The sequence below is a fragment of the Micropterus salmoides genome, unplaced genomic scaffold (genome assembly GCF_014851395.1).
Source record: "Micropterus salmoides isolate LMB-PRFRI ecotype aquatic unplaced genomic scaffold, ASM1485139v1 Ms_hic_scaffold_3, whole genome shotgun sequence".
NCBI lineage: Eukaryota > Metazoa > Chordata > Actinopteri > Centrarchiformes > Centrarchidae > Micropterus > Micropterus salmoides.
In genome coordinates, this window is record NW_024042261.1 from 31,552,701 (window position 1) to 31,580,578 (window position 27,878).

Genomic DNA, 27,878 nt, shown 5'->3' on the forward strand with positions numbered 1-27,878 from the left:
ATCATCTCAGTTTGGGAGAGAAGTAATGCTGTCTCATTCCAAAAAGTTCAGATCCATTTAACAGTTGTGAAAAACAAAAGCTCTGTTGTTTCTAGCATCTGTAGAAAGTTAGTCTTGTGTATTTTAGTGAACCTAGATAAAAAGCTCTCTAATCCTCACCCATATGAATGTGTGTCTGCTGGACTCCACTTGTCAGTTCTGACTGTAGACTTAAGCAGACGCATGGGTGTGCAGGTATCGCCACAGGAGCACGTGACTGAACCATTCAACTGTGTGGGGGAAAAAACATTAAAGTAACCAATGAAACTACCTAATAGTGTGTCCTAGTGGCCTACTCTGTTGCAATGAATGAGTGGGTCTGATGGGGTGCACCTTATTACACCTTAGATTTTATAGTAAATTATTATCACTTTATATGTATGAGCTATAACATTTGTGGTCGGAAGCATAGTCTGTATATATAAGGGTCGGAGTTAAAAGTCATAGTACTACACACCCCGGTACACAAGGGGGCGTCCGTGTGTGAAGTTGAAGGTGTAATCTTTTTTAATTTGTATCGGGATTTCTAAAATAACAGCTACACAAGTACACAACGGAAACAGAAGATGTATGAGCTTTTTTTTCTATCTGCCATGGTCAGTAAAATTCCATAACTTTTATTAAGTCTCAGTAAGATTGTCCCACAGAAACAGGGGACCAATATTCAGGGTCTAGAGGTAGTTAAAGCTTAAAATAAAATAAAACATTTGTCAAGTACAGCTTCACAAATTCTATAATTGGTTGATTTCATGTCATGAAATGGTTAATTATTGTCTATCCATAATTGTAGGGACAACATGCTGTGGTCAGGGTAAAGACTGTATATCAGGGCCTCAATTTCCTATCCCAGCACTTCCTGCTAATCACTTGCATATTTCTACTTTCCACCCAGATTACACATCACTTCTTGGGGGTCAAAGGTGAGGAAGACCCAAAGTGTGGTTCTTTCCTTGAAGAGCAATCTCCTCTTTTTATTACCCGACATTACTGTCACCCCAGTGGCTAGAATTTCAGATGTTGGTGGATAGTGTATATATAATATATTTATTTGAGTCAATAAAAGACAATGTTACATTGATTGTGTGCTTATGGCTTATACATATTTTGTTTATTCATATTTTGTTTAGTTATGTATGTTTGCCTGTATGTATGTATGTCTTTCCCTCACGTAATATCATGGGACTGTATGGTAAATATGCAACATGTTATTCAGAATAATGTGCTTTTCACTAATAGCTGGGACTATTGAAAGCATTTTTAAAAATATTACACAATGATACACCTCAAGCAATATTACATGATTTGGACAATTTCACAGTGGTAAAACTCCAAACAACCAATCCAGAAAATTGTTTGAGGCTGTTAACGGCTGCGGGTTGCATTGAATGACTCCTTTATAAAATGAATTTGCATATATGCTGTTAATCACAAAATTTACATAAAAGCTATTACAGAGATAAAATAGCCTGCATTAAAATAATGATTTTCTTTATTTTAAAAGGTACAGAGAAAATATTGTTTTCAGTGTCAAGACATTTGTCAGGTAAAGCCATGCAGTAGTTTGCATAAAACAGCCAAAGAAGTATGTCCTTACAAATAAGTTTTGCAATTTGCATTAAGCAAGAGGTCAGCAGTTAACTGTCTTTGCCTTGAGCCTCCCCCTCCTCAGCCTCTCCTCTCTTTCGGCTTTCTCTCGGCTTAAAACCAAACCAGCTCCTGTCTGTCGCATCTCCTCACACCTCAGATTAGCTTCCCTCTCCTACTCTTGCGTCCTCTGCTCCTGCTGCTCCTCCAACCACTGCCTGTGGCACTGAGCACTGACAAACTCTAGTATCACTGTCCTCTGCAATGACAGAGCAGCTGTCACCCCAAACATCTGCGTTGTTTTATGTGTTATTTTATTTGATAAAACATTGTTTCCCATGACTTTTAGCAATGAACCCTATTTTACAGTCAAAAACATTTGTTAATCTCTTGCAAATAATGAATTGACCTCATATGAAAAGCAAAACAATGGTTTGTCCCCATCACTTTTTGAAAGCATTTGTAAAAAATGTTGTGAAAAATAGCTTGCACCAGAAATATTAACTGACAAATGCTTCTAGAAAGGTTTATTTGCACAATAAGAAAACATGCAATACAATTTAAATATAGAAGAAACTAGTGTGCATTGTCTAAATAGAGTAATTAGCTAAAAATAACAAGCAGCTGATTACTGCATTATATGCATATTATGTTTTTATATTATAAAGTGTGTATGTATTTTAACATTTCCTCCATAAATTGGAGTAGAATTAAGTGTTTAATGCTCCAATTTTCTAGGGGAGGACCCCAAACACCCTGCTCATAAATTTCAGCATTTCCATTTCTTTTAATAGTGTTAAAAATCTTCTTGTCTTGTTTCCTGCATCGTCACGTCTTGTGATCCAAGTGTATCTAATCTGAGCCCTTGTGTCCCAACCACTTTTTAACACAAAGTGACGCCCTTGGCTTTGCAGTGGAAATGGTTAGATGAGGCCACGAACTGGCAGCACATATTCAAATACTTCTCTGGTGTAGTCTGGTAATGTTGGTTTATGTATATTTGACAAATGTATGTCGAGGATTACCTTTGGTATTACATTCAGATAATCAATCATCAAATGTACATCAATGTAAGTCATATTTACATTGTACAATTGTACTAATTTAAAAATACCAACATAACATAAACATAATAGTGGTTAGACTTTGAGAGGTAACTGCAAGTTAAGTTGGTCACTTTATTGGCAATCAAGATGTGCTAAAGGGAACCCCCAATTGAATTTTCCAGTCAATTAAAAGTAAATGCCACTTTTCGTATGAAGGCAGCATGACCCTGTGACATCAGACGCAGATGAACCAGTACGTGACGAACACGCAAGGGGTGGAACTGAAGCAACCGCGAAGCTAGTACCATGAGCTAGTAGCTAGCATAGCAGAGCCTTGACCAGCAATGTGATCACATCAGAATATAATAGAGAAAATAGAGCTTGTCAGTGTCAGTGGTTATGTTGTTTGCTATATAACTAACGTTACAAATGGTTATGATTGGGTAGAGGAGACACGTTCGTCAACCGGTTTTCAAAATATCAAACCATCATGGATGCAGTTAACGCGTTCAACATGGAGGTAAAGTTTGCTGGTGTTTAACGTTACCTCAGTCCAAAGAGCTAAACTGTAAGGCTAACGTGAACACGAACTAACATCAGTTGGTTTAAGTTAATGCTAGCTAATTGTTTGATAGTTAAGCTTATGCTAATTATATTACACTTCAGCAGTTGTATTTTTTTAAGGAAACGTTAGTTCAGTTGAACAGGGTCGACTAAAACGTAAACATAGCTTGATTGGATTTGTTAGCCGCTAGCTTAAGCTGAGTTCAACGTATACGTTAATATTGCTAGGCCTGCGATTTCAGCGTCTTAACGTTATATCTTTGAGACCGCGATGAACTGTCAGCAGAAATGTTCAGGAAAGCTTCTGCAGCTTTACATCATACTCGTGTAAAAATGGTTACGTGTGCATTAAATGATTGGTTTATACGAATAAAGCTGTCGTTAACCAGCGCTGCTAACTACGTTACTAATGTTGCATGTTTTGAGGAAATTCAATGTCACTTAATCACGTTAATAACGCACCCCAAACCAACATGAGTCGAGCCGAACAAGTGACTTGGTTGTTTATTGTTGCCATCCGAGGACTTTGGACTGTCGTCATGCACGTCACTTTATTTTAACGTGTCTCTCTGTGGTGTTGGGGCATTATGCATTGATTTGTTACAGAGTGGTGTATTTGAAGTGACATATTTGAGTTAGGTGTTATATTAATCGTGTGCTGCTTTCAAAACGTATAATGACGCTTTTAAAGACAAGCCCAGTGTACGAATCAAGGTATTGAAATTCCGTTCAACCCAAGTTTGACTAGACGGCTGGTCGCTAGTAAATCAACACCAGTGACCATTCACGTGATGCCTATATCTTACACATTCTCGTTGAAGTTGAGTGCCTTATATTTTAGATCAAAGCTACAGTAAAGGTCTCTTCAGGTATACATAATTTACTCTTCTCAATCACAGATGCCTGAATATGGCTAAAGAGTGTATGTTGTTAATGTTTTACAAAGTAAGTAAAGAACAGATATCATATCTAGTTATACTGTCTGCACAGAAGAGAAATTCCGTAAAAATATTGTGAACACCCATGGCTTGTGAGAATGGGAATAATTTGTATTTGCCCCCCCCCCCCCTCCCCCATGTTATAGCATACCAGCATTTTTACTTTTTTAAATTAACTGATGTCTTTCTTTTTTGAAAACCATTCAGTTGTTCTCCATGATTGACATGAAGCCTCCAATATCCCGTGCTAAGATGATGTCTGTAACGAAATCGGCCATCAAAGCTATCAAGGTAAGGTCAATACTGTATCAATTTTATTGTCCTATTAAGGAGTGGGTAATACAAGTGGGGAACTCGTAGAGTTTTTGTCATTATACCCAAATCATTGTGACTTGTGATTTGACCAACTTTTGTAATATACAGTAAATAACAGAATAATGAGAATTTTCCTCATATGTCTTAAATGTTGCTATCTTTCGGCATTCAAAAATCACAAGTTAATTGATTGAAGAATTATCTCAAGGAATATTATACCTGTAAATTATAATTTTCACATGAATTACTTACCTCCAGTAATGTGGATTTCTGGGTGCAAAAGTTTGTACTTTGTACTAGGTAGTAACCATATTTCTGTGGCTGCAACTGACTGAGTTCTGGGTTTACCTCATTGGCTAGGGAATTTTGGAAGATAAGTATATCTATTCATATTTAAGTGAAAAGTGAGTGGAGATTTAACTCTTGGAAGATGCTTTGTAAGTAGTTTGCGTACATGTTGGTATTATGTTAGAATGGGTCTCCTCTTTCCAGTCAGCTTAATTGTATCAGGTAAACCTGAAACTTCCTGAAAACTATTTTCTCCATTGCATAATGTTAGAATGCAGTTTTATCTAGAGCCCGACCTATATGGGATTTTCAATTCCAATACTGATTTCGATATTTGAAGATTTTAAAATCCGATAGCCAATATTCTTTTGCTCATTAATGTTAGCCTCCTCTCCTGATAAACACGCATTAGCTTTGTGGCTAATTTAGCAACAAGCAGCATCTTATCTTATCTGCTTTTGTCGATGTTAGAAAATATTTAGAAATATTTATTAACAAATTGAAGAAATGAGAGGATGGGGTGGGAAAGCCTGTGCCAACCCGCGGGAGGAGCTTGCGAGGCCGGCCGGCCCCGCTCACAGAGCCCTCTGGTCGCACCACTGCAGCAACAATGGCAGAGGAAAACACAGCTTATCTGTCTTTGAATTCTGAGTAATGTTGAAACTTTTTAACTTAAATCAAGAGAAAGCTGTGTGGATCGCTGGTGTGCGTGTCTCATTGAACATTACGTTGCGGGTTTCTATCGCTGGGTACTATCTGCAATGGATGAACAGAGCATGGCCAGGGCGAGGCGAGTTGAGCTGATACTGGTAATGGAAAAGCACCACAACTCTCTGTTTGTCTTTTTTAATATTCATATATCGTCAGTTATAAACGCCGATGCAGATATATCTGCAGGTAGCTTATATCGGCCGATAACATCTGCAAAACGATAAATTGGTTGGGCTCTAGTTTTTCATCCTTTCTGACTACAGGGAGTGAATAAACTATTTAAAAATTCTGATTTTCAATAAGCCTTTGACTATCTTGCAAACCAGATCCATTTTTGGGGGTGTGATATCTCCATAGGCATCAGTAGGAACAGGACTTTAAATGTGTGTGATCTTAATGGATGCCGAGACATTATGTAGTACTTGGAAATGTCCGGTAAAAATCAATTTGATCTAATTTAATAAAGATGGCAGGTTAAGGTTGCATGTGTAGCACAGTGTTGCAGTGGTGAGCACTGTCGCCTCACAGAGAGAAGGACGTGGGTTCGGCCTTTCTGTGTGGAGTTGCATGTTCTCTCTGTGTCTGCTTGGGTTCTCTCTGGGTGCTCCCGCTTCCTCACAGGTTAATTGGTGACTCTAAATTGTCCTTAAGTGTGAGTGGTTGTTTGTATACACGTGGTCCTGCGATGGACTGGCAGCCTGTCCAGGGTGTACCCCACCTTTCACCCAATGTCAGCTGGGATTGGCTCCTGCCCCCCCCCCCCCCCCCCCCCACCCCCTGCAACCTTGTACAATATATGCTTATTTTACTGATTATAGTCATAGTAAATGAGAATTTTTAACATCACACTGTTTCATTGCTTTTCCTGACCTTTATGGTTATATCTTGCATGATTAAAGTGTTATCTAGTGTGTTGTGACTGATGTGAATTTTTGTGTCTTTATTAGCTTTACAAACATGTTGTCCAGATTGTTGAAAAGTTCATCAAGAAGGTATGTACTATAGAGCCTTTTACTGTACATTATGTAAGACATTCATAATTCAGAGTTCAAAGTGCACTTAACAAATACAAGTTGTCATGAGATAATAGGAATATATTGTCTTTTTGTTTTTGTTTCCATTAGTGTAAGCCAGAATTGAAAGTCCCTGGTTTGTATGTGGTCGATTCCATTGTTCGACAGTCACGGCATCAGTTTGGTGTTGACAAGGATGTATTTGGGCCCAGATTCTTGAAGAACTTCACAGATACCTTTCAAAACCTTTACCGGTGTCCAGAGGATGATAAGGTGCTCTATGTTTCTGCTTTTGGTATATAAAATAATCAATGGATGAAAAGAAATATCTCACGGATGGTAATGCTTGTTTTCTTTATCAGAGCAAAATTGTCCGTGTCCTGAACCTATGGCAGAAGAATGGTGTGTTCGACATGGACATCATTCAGCCTCTAATGGATATGGTCAATGGAGCCAATGTGCTTGCCCCTGCACTGGAAGGTAGAGAAATTAATACAATTCTCTTTGGGTAATGTTTGTAACAATCCACTTGGGAGTAAAGAAAAGTGAGGTTTTAATTTGTGAACTGTTTGATGAACTGCATGCATTGATATCATGCAAAAATGTTGATCTTTTTCTTGTATCTGAACAGTTCTTACTGAACCCCAAACAGAGACAGAGCCTCCTGTCACTAGTACCTCAGTTGTGCCTGCTGTGCCCCAGTTACCCAATCCTGATGCCTTAGCTGCTGTGGCACAGCTGTTTCAGTCTCCCCATGGTCAGGAGGTAAGCAATATATTCATTTGATCTCTTAAGTGTTCCAGCTGTTCGGCATTATGTCAGGTAAAAAAATTTTTAAATTTTGAGTGACTCCACCCTCCTCCCCTCCTCCTCCTCTAGTTGCAGAGGATGCTCCAGAACTTCCAGCAGGCAGATAAGACTCTTGCAGCCACCATCGCAAACAACATACCAAACCCACCCCAGATGCCTGTGTCACAGCTCAACCCGTACAGTGCACACACTGAAAAGAAAAGCTCTTTAGCTGAGGTAATAGCATAGCTCATCATCACGTTACGTGCTCTGATCATGTGCAAATTGCTTTTCTCTTTACTTAACTGTGTAATATTTATATTTCTTTAGAAACTCCTGGATCGATTTGACTATGATGATGAACCTGAGGATATGTTGGCTATGTTGGCTAAAGAAGGCATTGCCCAGTCACAGTGAGTTTTATTTAAATGTATATATGCTACATTTTGTATGTTTTGTATGAAAGTGCAGGGACATCATCAGTCAAGTTTGACAGCTGAAAGAAAAGACCTTTTTTGCAATCAGTGCAGCTAACATGTAGGAATCACTGATGTTTTCAGTTAGCTGTTAGAAAATATCTGCTCTTACATCCATGTTGATAGTTTGAAATGGAGTTTTGTGTTTTTGTTGCTCTCTGTGGCCTGTAGAAAGAAGCAGGAGTTGACATTACCAAAGTGATTTCAGGATTTAACCCTGGGTTTTCAGTCCTACAATGGTGGTTCACTTCTTTCCGGGGAAATTTGTCATGGTAACTTGAACGGCTAAGGTTATGGTCCAAAGTAGAGGTTAACACAATAAAACAACCACCTGCTAACCAGTCACTCTTGGAAAATGACATCACCATTCGTAGAAGATCCCACAGACTGTTTTACATGTAGGTAATGCGGAGCTAGTCCTACAACAGAGACTGATTAAAGCACTAATCTTATTTTTGAAGTAACAAGAAGTTCTTAAAAGTGAGTTGAGTGACCACTTATTCAGTGCCTGCTGCTTTTATTGTTGAATGTGTGACACACAGCTGGGCTGAAAGAAAAGGGTAACATGCCATAAGAATACATCTAAGCATATTCATATTATACGCCTGTTAACTCGAACACACAGATTGCTATCTTCCTTTGTCTAATATTATAGTTTGCTCTTAGTTTGTAAAATATTACACTCTGCAAATGCTGCAAACATCGCTTCTTATGTGAACGCACTCATGGTTGGATTGGGAAACCCTGGGTTGACTTACCAAGGTGATAAACAGCGTCATGTGCCCGCTTAGCTTGATCGCGATTGTTACGCCAGGCTCACACAGGAGGAGTGCGCCGCGGCTTCCGGGGCTATATGTGGCCATTGCAGTCAATGCTTGTGCTCTCACCAGAAGCGTCCCAGAAGCATAGAAAAGGCAGCCAGTCTATTTCTTTTACGGAAGACGCCTCAAGCTGCACAGAGCAGATTGGCTGGGCAGGAAGTCTGACACAGAAATGGCACAGAGAATCCGGTCAATTTCCAAAATAAAATACCTTGTGCAGACTCCCAATCGTATATCAAAAATAAACACATTTAAAACAGACAGAAACAATTTAACTACGTAGCCTTCTTAACCATGATAAAAATCAAGGACAACTTACCAAATCAACTGAATCTAAACAATTCGCACTATTAATTTGTGCTTTAAGTATTTTAGGGGGGTGTGGGTGTGTAATGATGATGTATGTTTTTCTAATGGACCCCGAGTCTGACAATAAAAGTTGAATTGTGCAAAATCAGGCAGGCAAACCGCTCTTAATCTCAAATGCTCCATGTATAAAGTTCAGCCCTGCAGGGAACTGGGGGAAACTGTTCACAGAGAGCTGTGATCGGTAGCAGAAGCACACAAAATAACAAACAACAAGTCAACAACGTGATGCACGCTAAACGCACCGCTGCTGAAACGCTTCCAATGTCAGTTGACGCAGGGCTGAGGACGGGTCAAAACCGTCGCACACATGCCGCCTGTGTGAATCCGGGGTTAGAGTTAGTGAAGCCAGATAACAAAAAGATATCCCGGGTATGTTAAGTTGCTTCGTAGTATAGGCCCCTTTCCAGTAATATATTTTACTTGCTGTTCCTTCACTTTGTTGTTTTACTGTCACTGTGCCTACAGTTCTAATTGATTTGGTTTAATTTACTTTCAACGTGTTGTATTTTGTTTGTACTACCCAGACTGACTAGGTGTGTATATTTTTTCATGACAGAGGCATTCCTGAAGATGTGTTTAACCAGTTTCCTGGTCAGATGCCCAACACAGAGAATGTTCATCCACATATGATGGGACAAACTGATGATACAGAGGTATCCAATTATCAATGCATTATATAATAACTCTCAAATATAGCAATTCTCTAGTATAATACCAACATGCTGTCCAAAAGTAGTTTGAAGCAAATGTTTGTGCTCAAGCAAAATACCTTCTTCACACTTTGTCCTAAGAGATGTAAAGCCAAAACAGTATAAATTATGAATTCTTCAAATTCCCATGTTTTGATTAAGAGCAACCATGTGGAGTGGCAAGCTTCAGTTTCAATATACTGTGATCAATGGCCCTGTGATGTCTTGTGGCTGTCTCTTTGTCGTCCTTCAGCACAGTGGAGGAATGAGTCATGGCGAACATCATATGATGCTAGATGGATTCCCTTCCATAAATGAAGCTTACTCACAATCGCAGGTAAATTGTAAAACTTTCAAATCATAGTTTAACCTGATTTGAATGTCTCTGTTGTGAGAGAAATACTACAGTTCAACTGCATTTGCTTTTTAATGTCAGCATTCTTCCAAAAATTAGTTTTTGTCAGTAAAATTAAAGCAAGACAATGCCATGGCTACTTCAGTTGGCAGGGAGGTTTCTGTGTTGTTTTGAATTTGAGACCCATTGTGTAAACTATAAATTTGGAACCCTCTGCTTATTAATTTGGGAAAAATAAAATTTTCTTGTCCTTATTTTCTAATAGGGAAATTCAAGAGAAGACACAACTATGAGGCGGGACCGCAGAAACAGAGGCTATGGCAGGAGATCAAGATCCAGATCTGGTTCCAGGTAAAGCCTGATATATATAGTTCTGCATCAAATCAAGGGCGTAACCTACGCATAGCCCCATAGCCCACGCCATACCCTGTAACCTGACATGCACCTTCCCCAAAATGTAATTACATGTGGCAATGCTGACAGCAAGACCTGTGAGTGGTCAGCTGGGTAACATCGCCAATGCTAAGAAATTATTTGATAAACTGCTTGAGTAGTCAATGCACCCTGAAGTGTAAATTACTAATCAGAAAGTATGGCGCATTTAATACAGCGCTGTGCAGGCCCTGACTCAGCTGCCGCCATGGACTCTCAGAACCCATTTGTCATTTTTACATTTTTACTGTACATTTTCCCATCTTTATTTCTAAGCTAATGAATTCCTCTTAGGAATTGCAATATTTAGTGACACCATGTTCAGCTGGTTCAATCTTTTGTGTTTCAGATCTCCCAGGAGAAGAAGGTCAAGATCTTCGTCCCGCTCAAGAAGGTCTAGGCATCGACGCTCTACTTCTCGCTCCAGAGAATGCCGCTGGAGATCTCGCTCTCATTCTCAGGACAGGAGTGAAAGAGAGAAGGACAGAGAGCGCAGACAGAAAGGTCTTCCCAGCATAAAGAGCCAGACACTCAGTGGTATGTGCTGCAACAGAAACAAACCTGTGAATGATATTACTAAACTTTCAGCAGATAGAATTGCATGCAAGTCACAGTCACAATATCTGCAGGAGCCACTTTGATTTCACAAGTAATTGGGGTTGGGCCGATAGATGATGCCGATAGACGTTGAGCCAGCATCGTGATTGTACAAGTTAGTTGTACAAGATTGTGCAAACAAGTATTATTATTATTATTAGGGATGTGACGAGATCTCGTGAGATTGAATTGTGACAATATTTCTCGTCAGACAAAAAGCTGTCTCGCGAGACTCAGGCAAATTACATTTTTCACGAGCTGTCAAGCCACACACTAATTTTCTGACGTAGTGAAATACAATTGTAGTATAACTGATTGTTTTATAAAATATAGCACAGCAGCAACTTAAGCAAAAGGTTGTATGCTAAGGGCAAGGGTTAAGGATATTTTTTTTTGGTTTATACAATTGGCAATTGGTTGCCAATAGGGTAACCAGAATTGTCATGCCTTCTGATTTCCCAGCAAATCTGGGTAACAATTATCTAGTTTCCTGGGCAACTCTATTTGTTAACCATTTCATGCTTTCCCGTTGCCATGTGAATCTGAGTAGCCATTACAATTGACCCACAAATTCCAAGTCAACTCTATCCATGACAACACCAGTAAAATAGTATTGAGCCTACACACTTAAACAGCAAAGCTAAACAGAACATGAATCAGTTCCATCCTCCAACCAGTTGCTAATCTCATTTTGCTTTTAGTTTGCAGCACTACACTTTGGGTTGGACAACTAGACAAGAAAACTCAGCAGTCTGACGTGATGTCCCTTCTGGAAGAGTTTGGCCAGATTGAGTCCATAAATGTAAGATACTCATAATCCTCTATGATCTTAAGATAATGTTTATCAAGTGTTTCACTATTACCTTTCTCTTTCTCCATGTCCAGATGATTCCTCCAAGGGGTTGTGCTTATATTGTTATGGTTCACAGACAAGATGCCTATACAGCCTTGAACAAACTCAGTAGGGGGTCATACAAAGTCAATCAGAAACCTGTTAAGGTACATAAACTGTTACACAGATTGCTTTTATTTTCAGTTTTATATTGGTTCTATATAACTTCTTTTAATGCTGACTGACTGTTCACTTGATGATTATAACTAATGTCATTCTTGCCTAGATTGCTTGGGCTTTGAACAAAGGTATAAAATCAGCACACAAAAAGTTCTGGGATGTGGAGCGGGGAGTGACTTACATCCCCTGGAGCAAAGTCAAAGTTGAAGAGTTGGAAAGCTATCGTGAAGGGGGTGTACTGGATGGAGAGACACTAAATCCAGGTAAACCTTAGCTATTCCTTTAACATGGCCAAAATCACCTGCTGCAGCTATTAAAAACCATTTCACTTATGTTGTCTTTGTATTTTCACTTGTGCACAGAATGGAATAATGCCAAGGACCCCAATAAGCAGGCAGCTGTAAATGGAGCACTGGAATGTGTACCAGCAGATGGAGCCATCACTGCTCACATTCAGGTAATGCTAATACAGTCTTTAAACACCTTTTATGATATTAGAAGTGCTCTCATTTTATTGGTTTAGTGGCCTTGGTGTTGGAGGCTTACTTCACAGGGGAGGATGTATGGAAAAATAATTATTGTAGCATGAGTAGTGGAGCTTATCTGAACCACCCTCTCATCTTCTTTTCAAAAATCAAGTTACTGCAAGGTTAAATTTAAAGGAATTACCTAAATAAACGACTAAACCCTTCAAAATCAAATCAGAGATATTGCGTTATGCTCTTTCTTGGTTAGAAATACTGTTTAAAGACTACAACATTCAGTGAGAAATACTCAATCAAAGGATATACTTGGCCTTTCTAAGGCTTACTTAGCTTTAGAAAAGCTTTTATTAGGACTAGTACCATGGGTCAGGGGAGATACCTTGTCCTAACTGACTGAAAAGCATCCATTTAAATTTTGTACTGAGACGCCCGAAACCTATCTCCATTCAACAGTGAAATCACGGGTACACTATAGATTGGTGCTCAGCCTATTTTAGGCATTTCTGACACTTCTGCTGTGTTATTGGTGAACATTTCACACAACGATACTCACCATCTCAGACAAAAACTAGGTTAAAAATTTATAATTATAAGTAGGGCTGCACGGTGAGTCTAATCGCAATCACAGTGTTGTCATGTGCGATTACATGACTGCAAAAAGTGTGCGATTTAATAAAACAGAAAAAGTGTTTGTGTAACGCTCTCTTCTCTTGTGTGCGCTGCAGTCTGCTCATTATCTGTGCCCACACTGGGCTCTCGCATGTGCCCCTAAAAACAGATGAGCCTACGTGCAATGAGAAAAATGATAGCAATGTAAACAATATATAAGCAATGTGAGAGTAACTTTTAAGACAAAAACCTACTGTAACTAACCCCCCTCCCCACCCCGCCGCTATTAATAGTCGGACATAGTCAGACTTGCCACTGGAGCACCAAGAGAAATGCCGGTGCTCCAGTCACTTTGTGACAGAGACAGAGCAATGTCGTCAGCAGCTGAAGCAGCAAGACAGAACAAAACTGGGAGAAGATAAGGTTTGGGTTTGGCTCGCTGGCCATTTAACGTTCACTGTATCGATGCCTTTTGTTGTTTTCAGAGTCGATGTGCTTGTCAGTCACTTTTCGTCAACCGGCCAATCACAGACTCGATGGGGCTGTACATTAAACACATTTGACGTGCTCCAGCTAATCATTAAATGTTGAACAATATGATTATTGACAAGTTAATACTCAGTATTAACAAATTAGAGATCAATGTAGAACCTTTTGCTTGCACAAGGATTTAATGAATAAAAACAACCCACGGAAATTAAACAGCTGGAACTGGATTTAATATTCAACTAGTGGTAAAAAAGTATACTATTAGGCCTATATGAAATTATAATGTATGTAGCATTTAATATATTATTGTTATACTATTAACTAAACATTATACATATATACTTTATTTAATACACTCATTTACAGTTCCTCCTCCAGGTTGTGGATAGAGGCTCTGCATTAGACAATTGTAGATTTAGCTGGCCTCCTCCGTAGAGCAACACGCTCCCCTTGTTCTGTTTAACATCTGTTTTACTTGTTATAAATATTGTTTAACTTTGTTCAAATTGAGAAATACACATTTCAAAATGTCAGTATTTAGCTTATTCCTTGATAATTAAGCAAGCAGACTCAGTACCATTTGTTCCATTATAATCCACTCGCAAATCGCAATTTTGTTCACAAAAATTGCAATATGACTTTTTCTCCAAATCGTGCAGCCCTAATCTTCAGTTTCATCCATGGTAGAAATGCGTCAGGGTAAGAAAATACTTTGCAAAGTCAAGTCAAACAACACAAATTAACATTTGCATGCAAACTGCATATGCTCTTGAAGAATTTAACTTAGTCGGTCACCCACTGTCTTGGTCAGTACTGATTGCATCTACATAGGGATGGGCGATATGACCAAAAATTTATATCACACTTTTTTTCTTTTCTTTTTTATGGTGATTATTACAAAAATAAAAGGGATACTCCATTCAATACATGACTTTACTTCTTCAAAGCGCAAGTCTGACAAAGATAATATTTAAGTTATGTACCAGTGAACCCTACAAAGAACCCATATATTTCAGTACATGGCCCTTTAACAATCACTAACAACCAGGTGTTTCAAAAGGCACCAGCAAGACAATCACAAAACACAAGAATTTGAGGCCACTCCTGTGTATTTTACAGTCGGTGCTCAATACAAAACCCACAGTTCAATTAATCTATTATCTTAACAAAATCATCTTTGGGTTCTCGTGAAGCAAACTAAAATTTCATCTAATAGACAAGCTTATTGATTGTCCGACAAGACCCTCCCATAGTCTGGCCAATGTGCTGATGTTGGCTCCAGGGAATCCCCAGCCTGGAAGCTGGGCAGTTTGATGGTGGGTCCACGGAGTAGAGGATGGAGTAGTAATCTGATTCTGTAGAACGGGTGAACAATAAATAACGGACTAATTGGCTCGTTGCCAGCGGTTGGCAGGCTAATTGATGATCACTCTAAGGACGGACTTGCCCTCTTCCACTGGTGAGTAGATGCACCCGTTTTGGTTTAAAATGGCAGTATAGATATTCCATGAATTGACTGGTGGGTGTGTGATGCAGCGGCAAGTGTGCTTAGAGACGCCAGACACTACAGTATGTCCCCAGCATAACAGGTAGAGGCTGCCCAGCCAATTTTGAAATGAATCCTGCTTTGTACTGTCCCTTGTTTAGAAAGCGGTCCGAAGTAAAATGGATAACCTATTGCATACATATAAGAGTTTCCCAGTTGTTGTAGGGACATTTTCATCAAAAAATAAAGTTAATCCACTGGGTGGTCAATTCCTCGTATGATTGGAGTAAGGTTAGATAAAGACTTCTGTGTTGGTTTTTGCATCCGACAGAGAACAGAGAAATTGTCATGCTTTGCTCCAGTTCTATAAGTATGTGTGTGTAGCCCTCTACCTGCCATATAAGTTTTAATATGCTAAAACATCTATCACATTAATGATAGTATTGTAAAAGCCATGGTGTAGCAGAACATTACACTGGTGACATGTACAAAACCAGTACATCGTCCAACCCCTAAATCTACACGTTTACTGAGTGATTTATCTGGTCGAGGTTTAACCTGGATTCCACCAGACACAGCTGCATCGTGTTCGGGCTGCGACGTGGGTGCTGGAGCTGACGTGGACATTCTAGTCTATGCTTGTGATTCTACCAGATTTGCTGCAGCACGTTTCAGAAGCGTCCCAGAAGCAGCTCTCCGCTCTGCTCTGCAGAGAGTACACAAATCTGTGCTGACTCCAAATTGTATATCAACAATAAACACAATTTAAACAGACAAAAAAATCAGGCAGGCTAAACACACACTCCATGTGGTATGAAGCCGTGCAGACAACAGAACAAAACCACGTCGCATGCACAAAGTTATAGAGCCGTGCCTGGTGGAATCAAGGTGTTACACCAGCTAAGATGAAATAGGCTGCTGGTCTTGAGGCCAGCGGCGACAGCTGACTTACTGTCATAAAGGCAAGAAATTTACCTGTTGGCCGGTATTTGTGTTTATGTGTATGTGCAAAATGTGTTTGTGGGCTTGTGAGTCCCATGCATTACAACTAAAGTATAACAGTGGATGACAAATGCTTTAAATGGAATCCACTTAAAACCCATGAGATATCGGTTGAAAAGCCACACAGTGGCACACAAACTGTGTAGAGGTTAGTTATTGGCGTTATATTTAGTTATGATAAAATATAAATTGGATAGACACAGCTAATACCAGATGAATTCATTCTTTTACTTAACCCCACAGAGAAACCTATAATAAACTCTTGAAAATTATCGCCCTACTATGCTTACTAAAATTGTTGGAGCTTTGAGCAGCTCCACTCTAAGCACGTTTGGGAGTTATTGTCATTGTGTAGTCTTGATGTTGGACATTGAGCTTCGCACTTGTCATGTGAAAGTTTGTCAAATAGGTTAGACTGACTGTAATGGTTAGAAGTCACAACGTACTGCCCAAGACTTGAAGTGCTTTTAGAAACCTTCAGAGTCAAGGTGTTTGCAACCAATGTGGGGTATGATAGTATTTTGGAGTTCTGAATTAAACTGTTATATGAAAAGAGAAATTTTCAAGTTTCTGTCTTAAATGAATGTTAGATTATTTACCTTGTAAGAGGGGCTGTCAACTTGTCACTCACTCTTTTTTGCAAAATAAGGGTGGTTTCATAGTCACCAAAAAAGGAGACAACTTGACCACACTTCAGATAAGCTCCTCTGCTGATAGACATTCATTTCAGCAATGCCTAGTCATCCATTTGTCCTTTTTTCTTTGCAAAATATTTGCATCTTCACTCGGTTACCTTGTACTGTGCAGTATAATTTATTCAAATAAAGTGGGAATTACAAAAAACTTTAATTACTGTGGTGTGTGTAGAGGGAAGCATTTCTGTTATCCTTTCTGTTTTCGGTAACTAATTCTGTTATCCAGAATGTCTGGGTTTGACAAAGTTATCTGTTGTCATTAATATATGCGTCAGTGTCTTGGTGAGAACATTTGATGTGTTTTTGGTTGCAATTTGTGTGAACTCTAAACTCGTGAATTTACAAACTGATAGTGAGCTTACAATAATGCAGTTAAAGCAACAAATTAAATGTGAAAAATAGTAATTTTGACAATTCAGGAAATCATCCAATATGAAGTCAAAAGTTTTAATAAAAATTTTGAAACAAAGTCCTTGTGACAACATGCTGAAGAAATGGTAAACAACTAGCTTTATTAAAACACGATCCAGCTGGACTGTCTGAAACCGACCATACTTAGCAGACCTGCTAAACTGCACACCTCAATGTGAAGAAAGGTTGCTCACTTGTCTTGAGGTCGAGAGTATCTGACTGTTGGCTGCTGGTGGGACTTAAAGGCCTGATTGAGAGGAGGAGTGTCCAAGTGGGAGACAAGGTAAGCCGACAGCACTGTTAGCAATCTATGCTAAATGTTGTGCTAAACCCACCAGTTTTAAATGAAAAATGAACAGGAGATATGATTTGAATTTTGAATTTGTTTGTGGTTTTTGGCAAGGGGAATATTGCCTGTTCATGAAGGGGTGAATGGCAACTTAAAATCAAGTTACATCTTTCACGCCTGTGTTTTTAAAATAGGTGGATCCAAATAGTATTTGTCAAATTTATATTACATACAGCAGGTTTCAGTAGTCTATTCTTTTCTTAATGCTGGACATGTGCTCTTGCACGTGCCATTCATTGAATTAAGTAGAAAATCCACATTCCTTAACAAAAACAACAAAACTGCTCAAGCCACCCATGCAGCATAGTATACCATTGGATGCTCACTTGATTCCTACAATCTTGTTTTTGATAATTTATTACTGTACTAACCACTTTTTCCATGCCTCTGACTGAATTGTTAGGCTTTGACTATTTCTGTAATGTCTCTATCAAAAGATCAGCAAAAGATATTGACTGTAGTTTAGTAAGTAATTTAGAATATGGACAGGAAATAATTAGAATAGCTAACATAGTTACCTTTTTTCTGAGACATGTATTTGTCTTGTTTATATTCAGGTTTAAACTTGTTCAATAAATTATAGAGGGAATATTAATACTGCCCCTGTTTCTTTGTAAAATGTAGTACTTTGTGTTCTTCACACTGAAGATAAAAGAACACAAAAGAAACCAGTCAGTTTTACTATCAATTGTGAATTTGAAGTTTTTATACAATGATATTTCATGGAAATGAGCTGCCGATGTGGAACTGGATTGGAAATTTGTAATTAGCTCTTGAAATTACATTTAATGAAACAAACCAAATGTTATTGGTATGTTAAGCATAAACTTTGTCTAGAAGCTCTGAAAGATGCATGAGTTGACCCTTTTTCTGACTGCAGTGCCATTGCCAGATGCAAATTAAGGGCAGTTAGCAAGCAGAGATGCGGCTTCCTAATTCTATAACAGTTCCCCAAACCTCATCATGTTTGCTCCTCACAAAGCAGCACGTAGTCTAAAGGACTTGAATTTAAATTATTAGCACTTTGGCTGTGTCCTCTACTTTTAATATGTGGAGTTCTGCACCTGAAGCAAAAGGAAGATGGTTCACCCATATCAGGTCCAAAATGTCTGCAAAAAAATAACATGGCACTTTACACCTGTCGACTGCACACTGTGCCCTCATGTTTACCCATCTGGCCATTTTATGGTCATGGAAGTAGAAGATGAATGAGTAAATATTCATCTCGACAAGGTATGAACAAAACTCTACAAAGTCTGATGCTGATCTGCTGCCCCACCTTCTTCTCCTGTGTTGTACGTCTGTTCTCATTCGGTGTTGTGTGCCTTTTCACATTCTGTGTGGTCTACCTCCCTGTATCATCTCCTGTGTTGTTGCAAAGTATCATAGTGACAGACACAGAGTGTCCCCATAACTATAGCAATTAACTGACTCCTGCCTGTGTGTGCACAGCGCAAGAGGAGAGGGAGAAACAGTGTGCTGCTGCCAGAGAAGCCGCTGACTGATTACTCCGAGCAGCGTGCATTGGAATAAATGAGCCTAATTATAATAGACTTTTGTATATTTCTCACTTTCCTCTCGATGGTAACACACTAGATTTTTCACTAGTCGCTTTTTAGAAATAAAGTTACTGAGGGACTGTTAAAGACCGAACCACTGTGAGGCATGTGAAGGGGGAGGACTTAAAAACACATTAGACTTGTAGTAAAGAACACGAGCTGTTAACTGTTTGTGTACCAAACACATTGACTACACACTAACGGACAAAAGTGGTTAAATTAATCGTTTTGATCAAATTATTTCTAGGGACAATTCAGTAGTCGCTGTATATTGGTAGGGACATCTCCCTACTGTCCCTGTTTAATTCTACACCCTTGGATGGAGAGATGTGACCCTGAGTTTTTTTTCTTGGGAAGTTACCTCTGCAAATAAATGTTTCGTCATCTGCCTCTGTGCTCTGCCTACATTTATCACAGACAAACATTTCCAGGATTACTTGACTACACATATGGATACTCGGATTGTTATGCAAACTGAGACCTTTTTGTCTTCTGTTATATCGCTATGTATAACATTATCCTGTCCAAATCAATTGAGCATAGAAAGAAGTCTAGCTTGGTTTGCCCGGTGACACCAACATTTGCTCAGCCTACATTAATTGACATGCATCATAACACCCACCTTTTACGTAGTACACCATCCATGTGGATGTATAAAAAGACCATGGCAGGATAATTTTGTGCGATGTTCACCCGCGGTATTGTAGTCAAAATTCCACTCCAGCCCCAAAAAACATTTTCCCATAGGCCACACTTATAAAAGAAATTCTGTAAAACACCTCAAACTGCAAACAGGGTCAATTATGAGTCTTTCTATTATGAATTGTCCTTCCATTCATCCATGGAAGTTTTATATTTGTAAAACTTTCCTTGAGCTGAGAAAAGCTATTTTGAAATCTGTAATGTCATCACAATTTAAAGTCTATGTGCTAACCTGGAACTCCTGGGCATGACCAGCATCAGAAACGCTACTGCGCATATTCAGTGGGCTGCACACCCCGAAGCTAGAAATGATTTTGCCATATGCACCAGGCGAGCAGTTCTTATAAGACTGAGTAGGCGCCATCTTTGGCTCCGATATCCAGTTCTAATAATATATCCATACATCCAATCCCGCACTCCAACGGCGTCTTGGCACTCATGTAAGCGTAAGGACATGCCGCTGTTCTTTTTGACAATGTCAATGGGTGTCAGCTCTCCAGAAAAGCTGCAGATTCATCACAGTTGCTCACTGAATTGGCACATTCCAGCTACTGTACCTTGACGGACTCTTCTGTTTGGTGTATGGTATGGGTGTCAAATTAATGTGACGTGGCAGGTTTGTGTTGCACTAAAAGGATGGAGTTTCAATGTCGGCCATCTGCTAGTGCAGCAGAGACGAGGAGAGAGGTGGTCAAGGAAGAAAAGATGGAAAGAAAGAGGCAGAAGAAATGATGCAGTTGAATTAAACCGTTCAGGTGAAGTCTGCTAAACGCAGCTTGGACACCTATTTTTTTTCTTTTTTTTTTTTTTGCACCATACTCAAAGAAGCTTAAAAAGAACAAGCACAGCATGAATCTTTTCCCATATTCCATATTTTCATTTCAGAATTAATTAGGATATTCTATTTACATGTTAAAATTGTTAATTATTTCCTCTCTGAAGTATTCCCTTGGACCCCCGCAGTGATTCAGATCTTTTCACAGTTCGCTTTGGTTCTTTACACTGCAAGGCCAAGTGGATGATCTCTAATCTTGCAAACAGTCCACACCTTCTTACGTTGCCTAGTGTCATGACAGATGACAGAACATCACTTGGTGATGTCAAAGCCCGTTTTTATGAAATTACATATGTAATTTCCTATGCACATTAAGGACATAGAATGTAAAACGATAGGAATAAAGACTGTTCCACACTTCATAGTTATCGTTGCTTTTAACATAACGTGAGTTGTGTTTCAGCAATGGCAATGGTCCACTTGTAAATGTTTGTATATATTTTTTCAATTAAAACTTGTTTATGAAAAACATAGTTAATTAACCCCTTAACGCAGACTGTCACAAATTCGCATCACACCTCTTCCTTTCACACTGCAGCTGAGATAGCGTATGTATTCCCCCAATGCCTGTTTGCGCATATTCAATACGTACCTGGGAACCTTTTGCAAGCACTGCTTTCTCGTTTATGCCTGTTGTCGCTAATTTGCATCATACAATTTTTTAATTATTTTTTATTGTAAATAAATTCAGGCATTTATACTTGTGATTTTGCTACCAAACTGCTGTTCTCTTATGATGTAAATTGTAAAACCAACCCATGTTTCATATCACTCATCACTTAAGGTTTGTGCTTAATTTAAATTATGTTTAAAACTATTTTAAATCATAGGAATTACACATTAGGGTCCTGTTAGATGTAGGTCTTAAATGTTTTTTCTTTTTAACATCCTTGAGCCTGTGCTTTGAATAGAAATAAAGTATTTGTGAATCTGAGCAAGGACAGGAGAAGTAGTGAGAGATTTTAGTGTGATGGCGGCATGTTCTAAAACCTCTATTTTTTCCTTGAATTTCATTTTTTTTCTGCATGAAAAAGCTCCATGTTCTACATGTTGTAGATGTCACAGATCTGACTCTTATCCCTCTGCAGCATTCCCACATGCACTGAATAAGCTCAGGTAACTCGGTCATTAACTGGGCTTATAATGTAAAATCTGAACAGTCTGAAAGTGACATTTCAAGGAAAGGGGAATTCTTCAATTACATCATGTTGTACAGCAGTGGTCTAGATCCGTGTGTGTGTGTGTGTGTGTGTGTGTGTGTAGAACATCAGAATCACATGAGGCCTCACGAAGGTGAGTGTTACATAAATGATCTTTGGATATTGGGATTCCCACTCAAGGATCACACTGCTTCCATGGTTGGAAGGTAATGAAAGGCGCATTCATAATAAAATGGACTTCTCATGAATAATCTAAGATATTAAGGCCTGTTTATTGTGGAGCTGCCTCATTACCATCTTTTCACATGTCTTATAAGTAGTGGGTATAAATAAAGAACAAAGGAATTATATTGACGAGAGTCAAAGTACTGAGATGATGCCGGTCAGGGATATGAGTCTTGATCCAAGATCCAGTGCCCAGCTGCCTGGCACATGGGGTTTCCTCAGTGGAATTAACCTGAAGGAAAAATGGAGCAGCAGATATCCTGTATTTTCTGCTGATGGAGTGAAACACCAGGGTAAGAGCAGACCCCTCTGTTGCTATCCCCGGATTACTGATTGCATCAAGGCTGTTTGAAGTATGAACTGCTTTTTTTCTTTTTAATTGTATTGTAGCTTAGTAGTTGCTAAACAGCATGAAATATTCTGCACGGATAAAACAAATGATAGGTTCTTTATAATCTGTTGTTATGTTACCTCCCACTCATTGCTGCAGTTAGTTAATTATGAGATATTGTATATATGTACACGTATACAATGAGATAAAAATATAATTTATTTATGTACACACACTTGTATACCTCCAGAATTGGTCATTTATTGCAAAAAGAAACGAACTATAGTTAGAAAAATTAAGACAAAATTTTTAAAAAATGTCAAAAGTACCCCCTCCTGCAGTGCTGCCTCCGTTCAAATGGGATTCAGCTATGTGCAAATGGTAAACTTAAAGGCGCTATGTTAGGATTTGAAAATGTCTAACTCTGGTGCCCCCCACTGGCAGTATCAGAAATGTACAGTACCACTCAGCACCAATTAGGCATTTCATCAAAGATGGACAAATTATGAAAATGAAAACTTGTTGATTGAGCATCTCTATATTCTGGAGTGATGTTAACAGTCAAATAAGTAGTGAGCTTCAGCCTTTATCAGCAATGCCTAACGGTGTTTCGTCAGGCTTTTTATTGTTGCATTCACAAGAAAACCCAGTAATATGGCAAACTAGTTGACTTTCAGGCCTGAATTTTGCTCCTGGTGAATTTCAGAATCAATTGCCTTTATCTGCAGTTCTTCTGATGGCCACTAGATGGTGTTTTCAGGAAAAACCATTATTGAAATAACTGGGAAATCCCCAAATTCTCTTAGATAATAGTAGATGATTTTTTTCCTATTGTTATTTCCTTGCACTTGTGAAACATTTACTCTCAGATTTCTGCTCTGCTTTTGGATTTTTTTGTGCAAAAACCCTGTCAAAACAATAGAATGTCATGTAGTGTTGACCAATGAAATGATCCCTGCCTCGTTGCGGGCCCGTTGGCTTTACTCTTTTGAGCATCCCATATGGGTGTTTACTGTTTAACTGAGTTCATCCACTCCCATTCATTACGGCTCTATTAGATACTTCCCTTGCTTTCTTTATAACTTTTGAAATAAAATTAATGTTATATATATACCCGTGCCCATACTTTTACATTATAATAGCTACACAGTATGTAATCGTAGCCGTATAGCGCACTGGCCTCCCATCAGGGGCTGGAGTGGATGAACCCATTTAAAGAGTAAAGCAAACATGCCCGCAACAAGGCAGAGATAACTTTATTGGCCAACACTACAACTGGAATTCTATTGGTTGGGGGATTTTGATTCTTACACAAAAAAATCTGAGAGCAGATGTTTCACAAGTGCATAGAAACAGCCTGAGAGCGAGGAGAAGAGCCAAAGCACAGGAAATCAATCATTCAAGTTCAAGCACACAGTTTGAGCAGATGCAGTGCAAATCTAAGCACAAGCAGGGGCTGTTTGGGTGCGAGGGCAGGGTTTTGAGGGAAAACTTTACAAAAACTAAACGTTAAATCAAAATGTCATGCTCTCAAATTGAAAGACCACACTCTTAAATAAAGATAAGAAGAAGAAGAAAATAATCCCATAAAAGTAAGCTTATTAGATGTATGTGCCTACTTCACTCTTTTCACATATCTTGTGATGTGGGACAAAGGACTACATTTCCACTGTGTATTCTTTATGGCACCCTCTTTAAAATTAGTATGAAAGCACACATTTTTGTTTGTAGAAAAATCAATCAAAAAAATGTTTGTTTTATTATAATACCAGTGGAGGATGCCAGGAGTGCCTTTAAATTCTGTTACAGTCCTATTTTTGTTTGTGTTTTTTTACCTCTTAAATTATTGGAATTTATACTTCATTAAATTCAAATATACCCTTTCAATTTGCAGGGTAGGATATTTGTTTGATGTGTGTACATGTATGACAGGCTGTAGACATACCTCCTCGCAGAGAACAGGCCTGATTGGCTGTCAAAATTCAGGTGCAATAATATTTCAAAATGGCTTAATATAGATCTCTGAAACTGTCCAAGAATCTATTATAAGCCAACTGACTAACTTGTATATCATAACTACAGTATAACCTTTGTCTGTTAACTTATTATTATACCATGCATCTGTCTGATGCTGTTTCATATACCCATAAACTATTCGTATGTTTTAAACTTGATTATTTTTCATAAAGTCATTCGTAAATCAGTGAGTGCATTGCTTCATGCTTTATCAATTAATATCAATTATTATTAATTATTATTTACAAGCGCACTATTAAGTTCTATATATTTGAAGTTGTGTCAGTATAAATATACAAGTACAACTGTGTCATTGCTAAAAGGAAGTAATAAGTATGCTTGTGCAATGTAGCTTGTATATGGCGGTTCAGTGATCAGTGGTTCAGCCCTTGACCTCTGTCATAGAGCCATAGCTTTTGTCCATTGTTGGTTAGCAGGATATCTCAAAATATGTAAACACATTTCTATTGAAGTTTGTTGGCAATCAGTCTTAGATGAAATGATTGTGTGTTTGTTTTCCTTTCCTAGTGTGAACTCTGTACCCTCTCAGGCACTTAAACGTTTCCTTGCTCAGTTCTCCTCCTTTACCTTGACCTTAAAGCCAAGCCACTGTGTTCGCTGTAACTCTAAAACTAATGGAGAATTGTCGAATCCTAACGGTATGCTTGTAGGGACAATACATTTAAATGAACATTTTGGTTATTTGGTAGCATTGTAAGTAATAAGTGAATTGTTCAGCATTGTTAGGGTGGGGATTTGCACTCTCTGAATGCCTTTTAGGTTTAATATTTTACCTCAGGTGTTGATCTCCCTCAGCAATCACCAAGAACTCTCAACTTTCCTGTTACAATTAGCCTCTGTAATGGAAGTTATCCTCCCATGTACAGTCACTGTTCTTCGAAGTTAATTTGTTAATGCATATTTACTGTGTGTTAAAATATTTATATTATATAAATACAAATCAATGGTATTTGATACTGTGATGAAAGAAAAGTAAACCAATTTTAAACACAACTGAAACTGCAATCCCACTTTGCCCATCGTGGTTATGCCCTTTGTCTTCCATACACGCTTCTACGCTGTAAAAAGAGTCTGTGGGTATTTTTTCCAAGAAAGAGAACGACAATGAACTGCATACCTTATTTAAAAAAGAAAAAAAGAAGCTATTCTGTGCCTGGTGATGTTGGGTCAAAAACTGCAGTCAAGTATGCAAGTGGTAAGTGACAAAAATGTAGCCCATTTCTTGGGAGAGGAATTGAAGACTGTACATATGTCTAGATCCTGATCTTCTTGTCTTTCACCAAAAATACAGAATTATTTCAGCGTGGACCTCCTTCATACTAAATTGAATGTACAATTTAGTGTGGTCTGAGCAAACATACTTGGCACTTAAGGTTCCTCTTCTTTTTTATTCTGAATGTGGGTGACAGTATTTCAATAGTAATTAAGGACTGATGAAAACTAAGTTTTCAATATTCTGGCAAAGTATTACATTATTATTACTTACAATATTACGGGATTCGGCTCATCCAGCAACCTAAAAATGTGTCATTGTTATGTCACACTGTTGTATATACAAGGTAAACATCCACATATCAAAGTATGTCCTTAATTAGGCTGAGCTCAATTTGAGATTTTGTCCATGTTCCATTTCCAAGTATAAGTAAGTAAGTATGTATTGGTACCTCATCTCAGATTCTTGCAGGTTAAGAGTGTGTGGCTCCATGCTTTTGTGTTGTTGGTCTGTGGACTTCCTTTACCATACACTTGTGTACCTTTTTACAATGCTTGACTTGACAGGTGCCCTTTTTTTCAAATGGTTTACATATAATAATATTGTCTTCTGATGACTACTGAAATTTTTTTTTCCTTTATCAAATGTGACGCAGCAATTAAATACAAATGGGATGCAACCAAAAGCTGTTTCATACTGTTAGATTCAGTTTCACCTTTCAATTAACTGCTTCCAGAAGGCTTTCTTGCTCGTTTTACTTTAATCCCTATAAGGATGCCATTGTGTTTCTTTGTCTTCCAGGTGCCACTAGAACAGGCAACACCCATCAGAAGTCCACCTGCTTTTCCTGGCCCAATCATGCTGTCTCCTACGTCCATGCCTCCCGGAGGAGTGCCTTTCATCCCCACAGAGTTTGACCCTACAAAGTTGGCACCAGGTATAACATTCATATAGAAAATATTGTGTATTTTTCACCCATCATATGAAGATGAAATGTTCTCCTTGGACTCGATACTCTGAACAGATCTATACTACAATTTAGTCACTGTTACTGTAGTATCTGGTCTGTCTTTCCCACTGGGAAACAATAAAACCTTCTTATATTCTTTTGCAGCAGGAAGTGTAACACCTTTGGAGGATTCCAAGGATTCTAAAGGAGATAAAGGCACACCATCAGATGCTGGTACCAACAACCAGCTGGGGTCTCCTGCACCACCGGTGATGAATCTGCCAGGCCCAGGAGTCATGCAGGGTCCCAGACCAGGTATGCCACCTCTGCAGCCTCCTCCAGGCATGACAAATCCTCATCTACCTCCATTCCTCTCGCCTCCAAACATGGCTCACATGCCCCCTCAAATGATGCCTGGAGGACCCATGTTTCCACCAGATAGGTTCAGAATGCCTATGTCCTTTCCACCTCGTGGCCCTCCTTTCCATCGACATCCTTCTATGGGACCAGAGGGCATGGATGAGCGAGAAGGGAGGCATTTCCAAAATGGGAGGCCGGGGTTTGGGTGTCCACCCTTCCATAGAGGGAGGTGGTAGATGTTGGCTGAATAATGAACCTGAGGGGAGAGGATGCTGAACCACTGTGACAGATACTAATAAATATCAGGACATCTGGTTCAACAAGGACTGCTGTGAACAATTGGGGGTGCAAAAACTTGTGTTGAGACTTTATTTTACAAAACCAGGACCTTTTTCTTATTGTCAAGCAAAAACAAGACACAGTGTTCTAAATGTGGTCCATGCTCCTTCAAGTTCAAGAAACTGCTGTAAATACTGTATGTGCTTGTGTCTGTTTGCCAGCTTTTTGTATATTTGAAGTTGTGTAGTTTATGCTTAAGTCTGTAAACTTGTTAGTTGAAGGTAAAAAAAAAAGGCAAAGTCTGTATTTTTGAGCTTATTCCCTTATCAGAGTTTTTGTGTATGAATGAAGACTGTAAAAATCTATAAGTCATACCTTTTTTGGTATTTTGTTTTTAGTAAATGCCTTTGTACCACACTGGTGTTTAATTCTTCACCAGAGACGTTGGGATTTCATTTGAGGCAGAAGAGGATTTCATGTTCTGCCAGTAGAGGGTAGAGTCAACCCCGTTACCATGGCCAACCTCTGTTGTACATTAGGGTCACACCTTGTAGGATCATGTGGAGTGAAAATTAAAAAAAATGTACTACCATTTGATCAGGTGTTTTTATTTGTGTTGATCAAACTGACACTTTTAAACTTTTTATGTGATGTTTTATAAGAA

The 27,878-nt window shown here is 38.7% G+C and overlaps 1 protein-coding gene across 1 annotated transcript; it reads left to right on the forward strand.

Moving 5' to 3' along the window:
• Positions 1-2,935: 2,935 nt before the first annotated feature.
• Positions 2,936-27,809, forward strand: LOC119882274 (SR-related and CTD-associated factor 4-like). Its single transcript, XM_038692275.1, has 18 exons — positions 2,936-3,189; positions 4,379-4,462; positions 6,433-6,477; positions 6,610-6,771; positions 6,861-6,978; positions 7,130-7,263; positions 7,378-7,524; positions 7,618-7,700; positions 9,510-9,606; positions 9,896-9,979; positions 10,263-10,348; positions 10,779-10,966; positions 11,728-11,828; positions 11,912-12,025; positions 12,145-12,301; positions 12,401-12,495; positions 26,428-26,563; positions 26,741-27,809. The coding sequence occupies exons 1-18, from the start codon at positions 3,160-3,162 to the stop codon at positions 27,169-27,171; spliced, it is 2,292 nt and encodes a 763-aa protein (XP_038548203.1). The 5' UTR covers positions 2,936-3,159; the 3' UTR covers positions 27,172-27,809.
• The last annotated feature ends 69 nt before the right edge of the window (positions 27,810-27,878 follow it).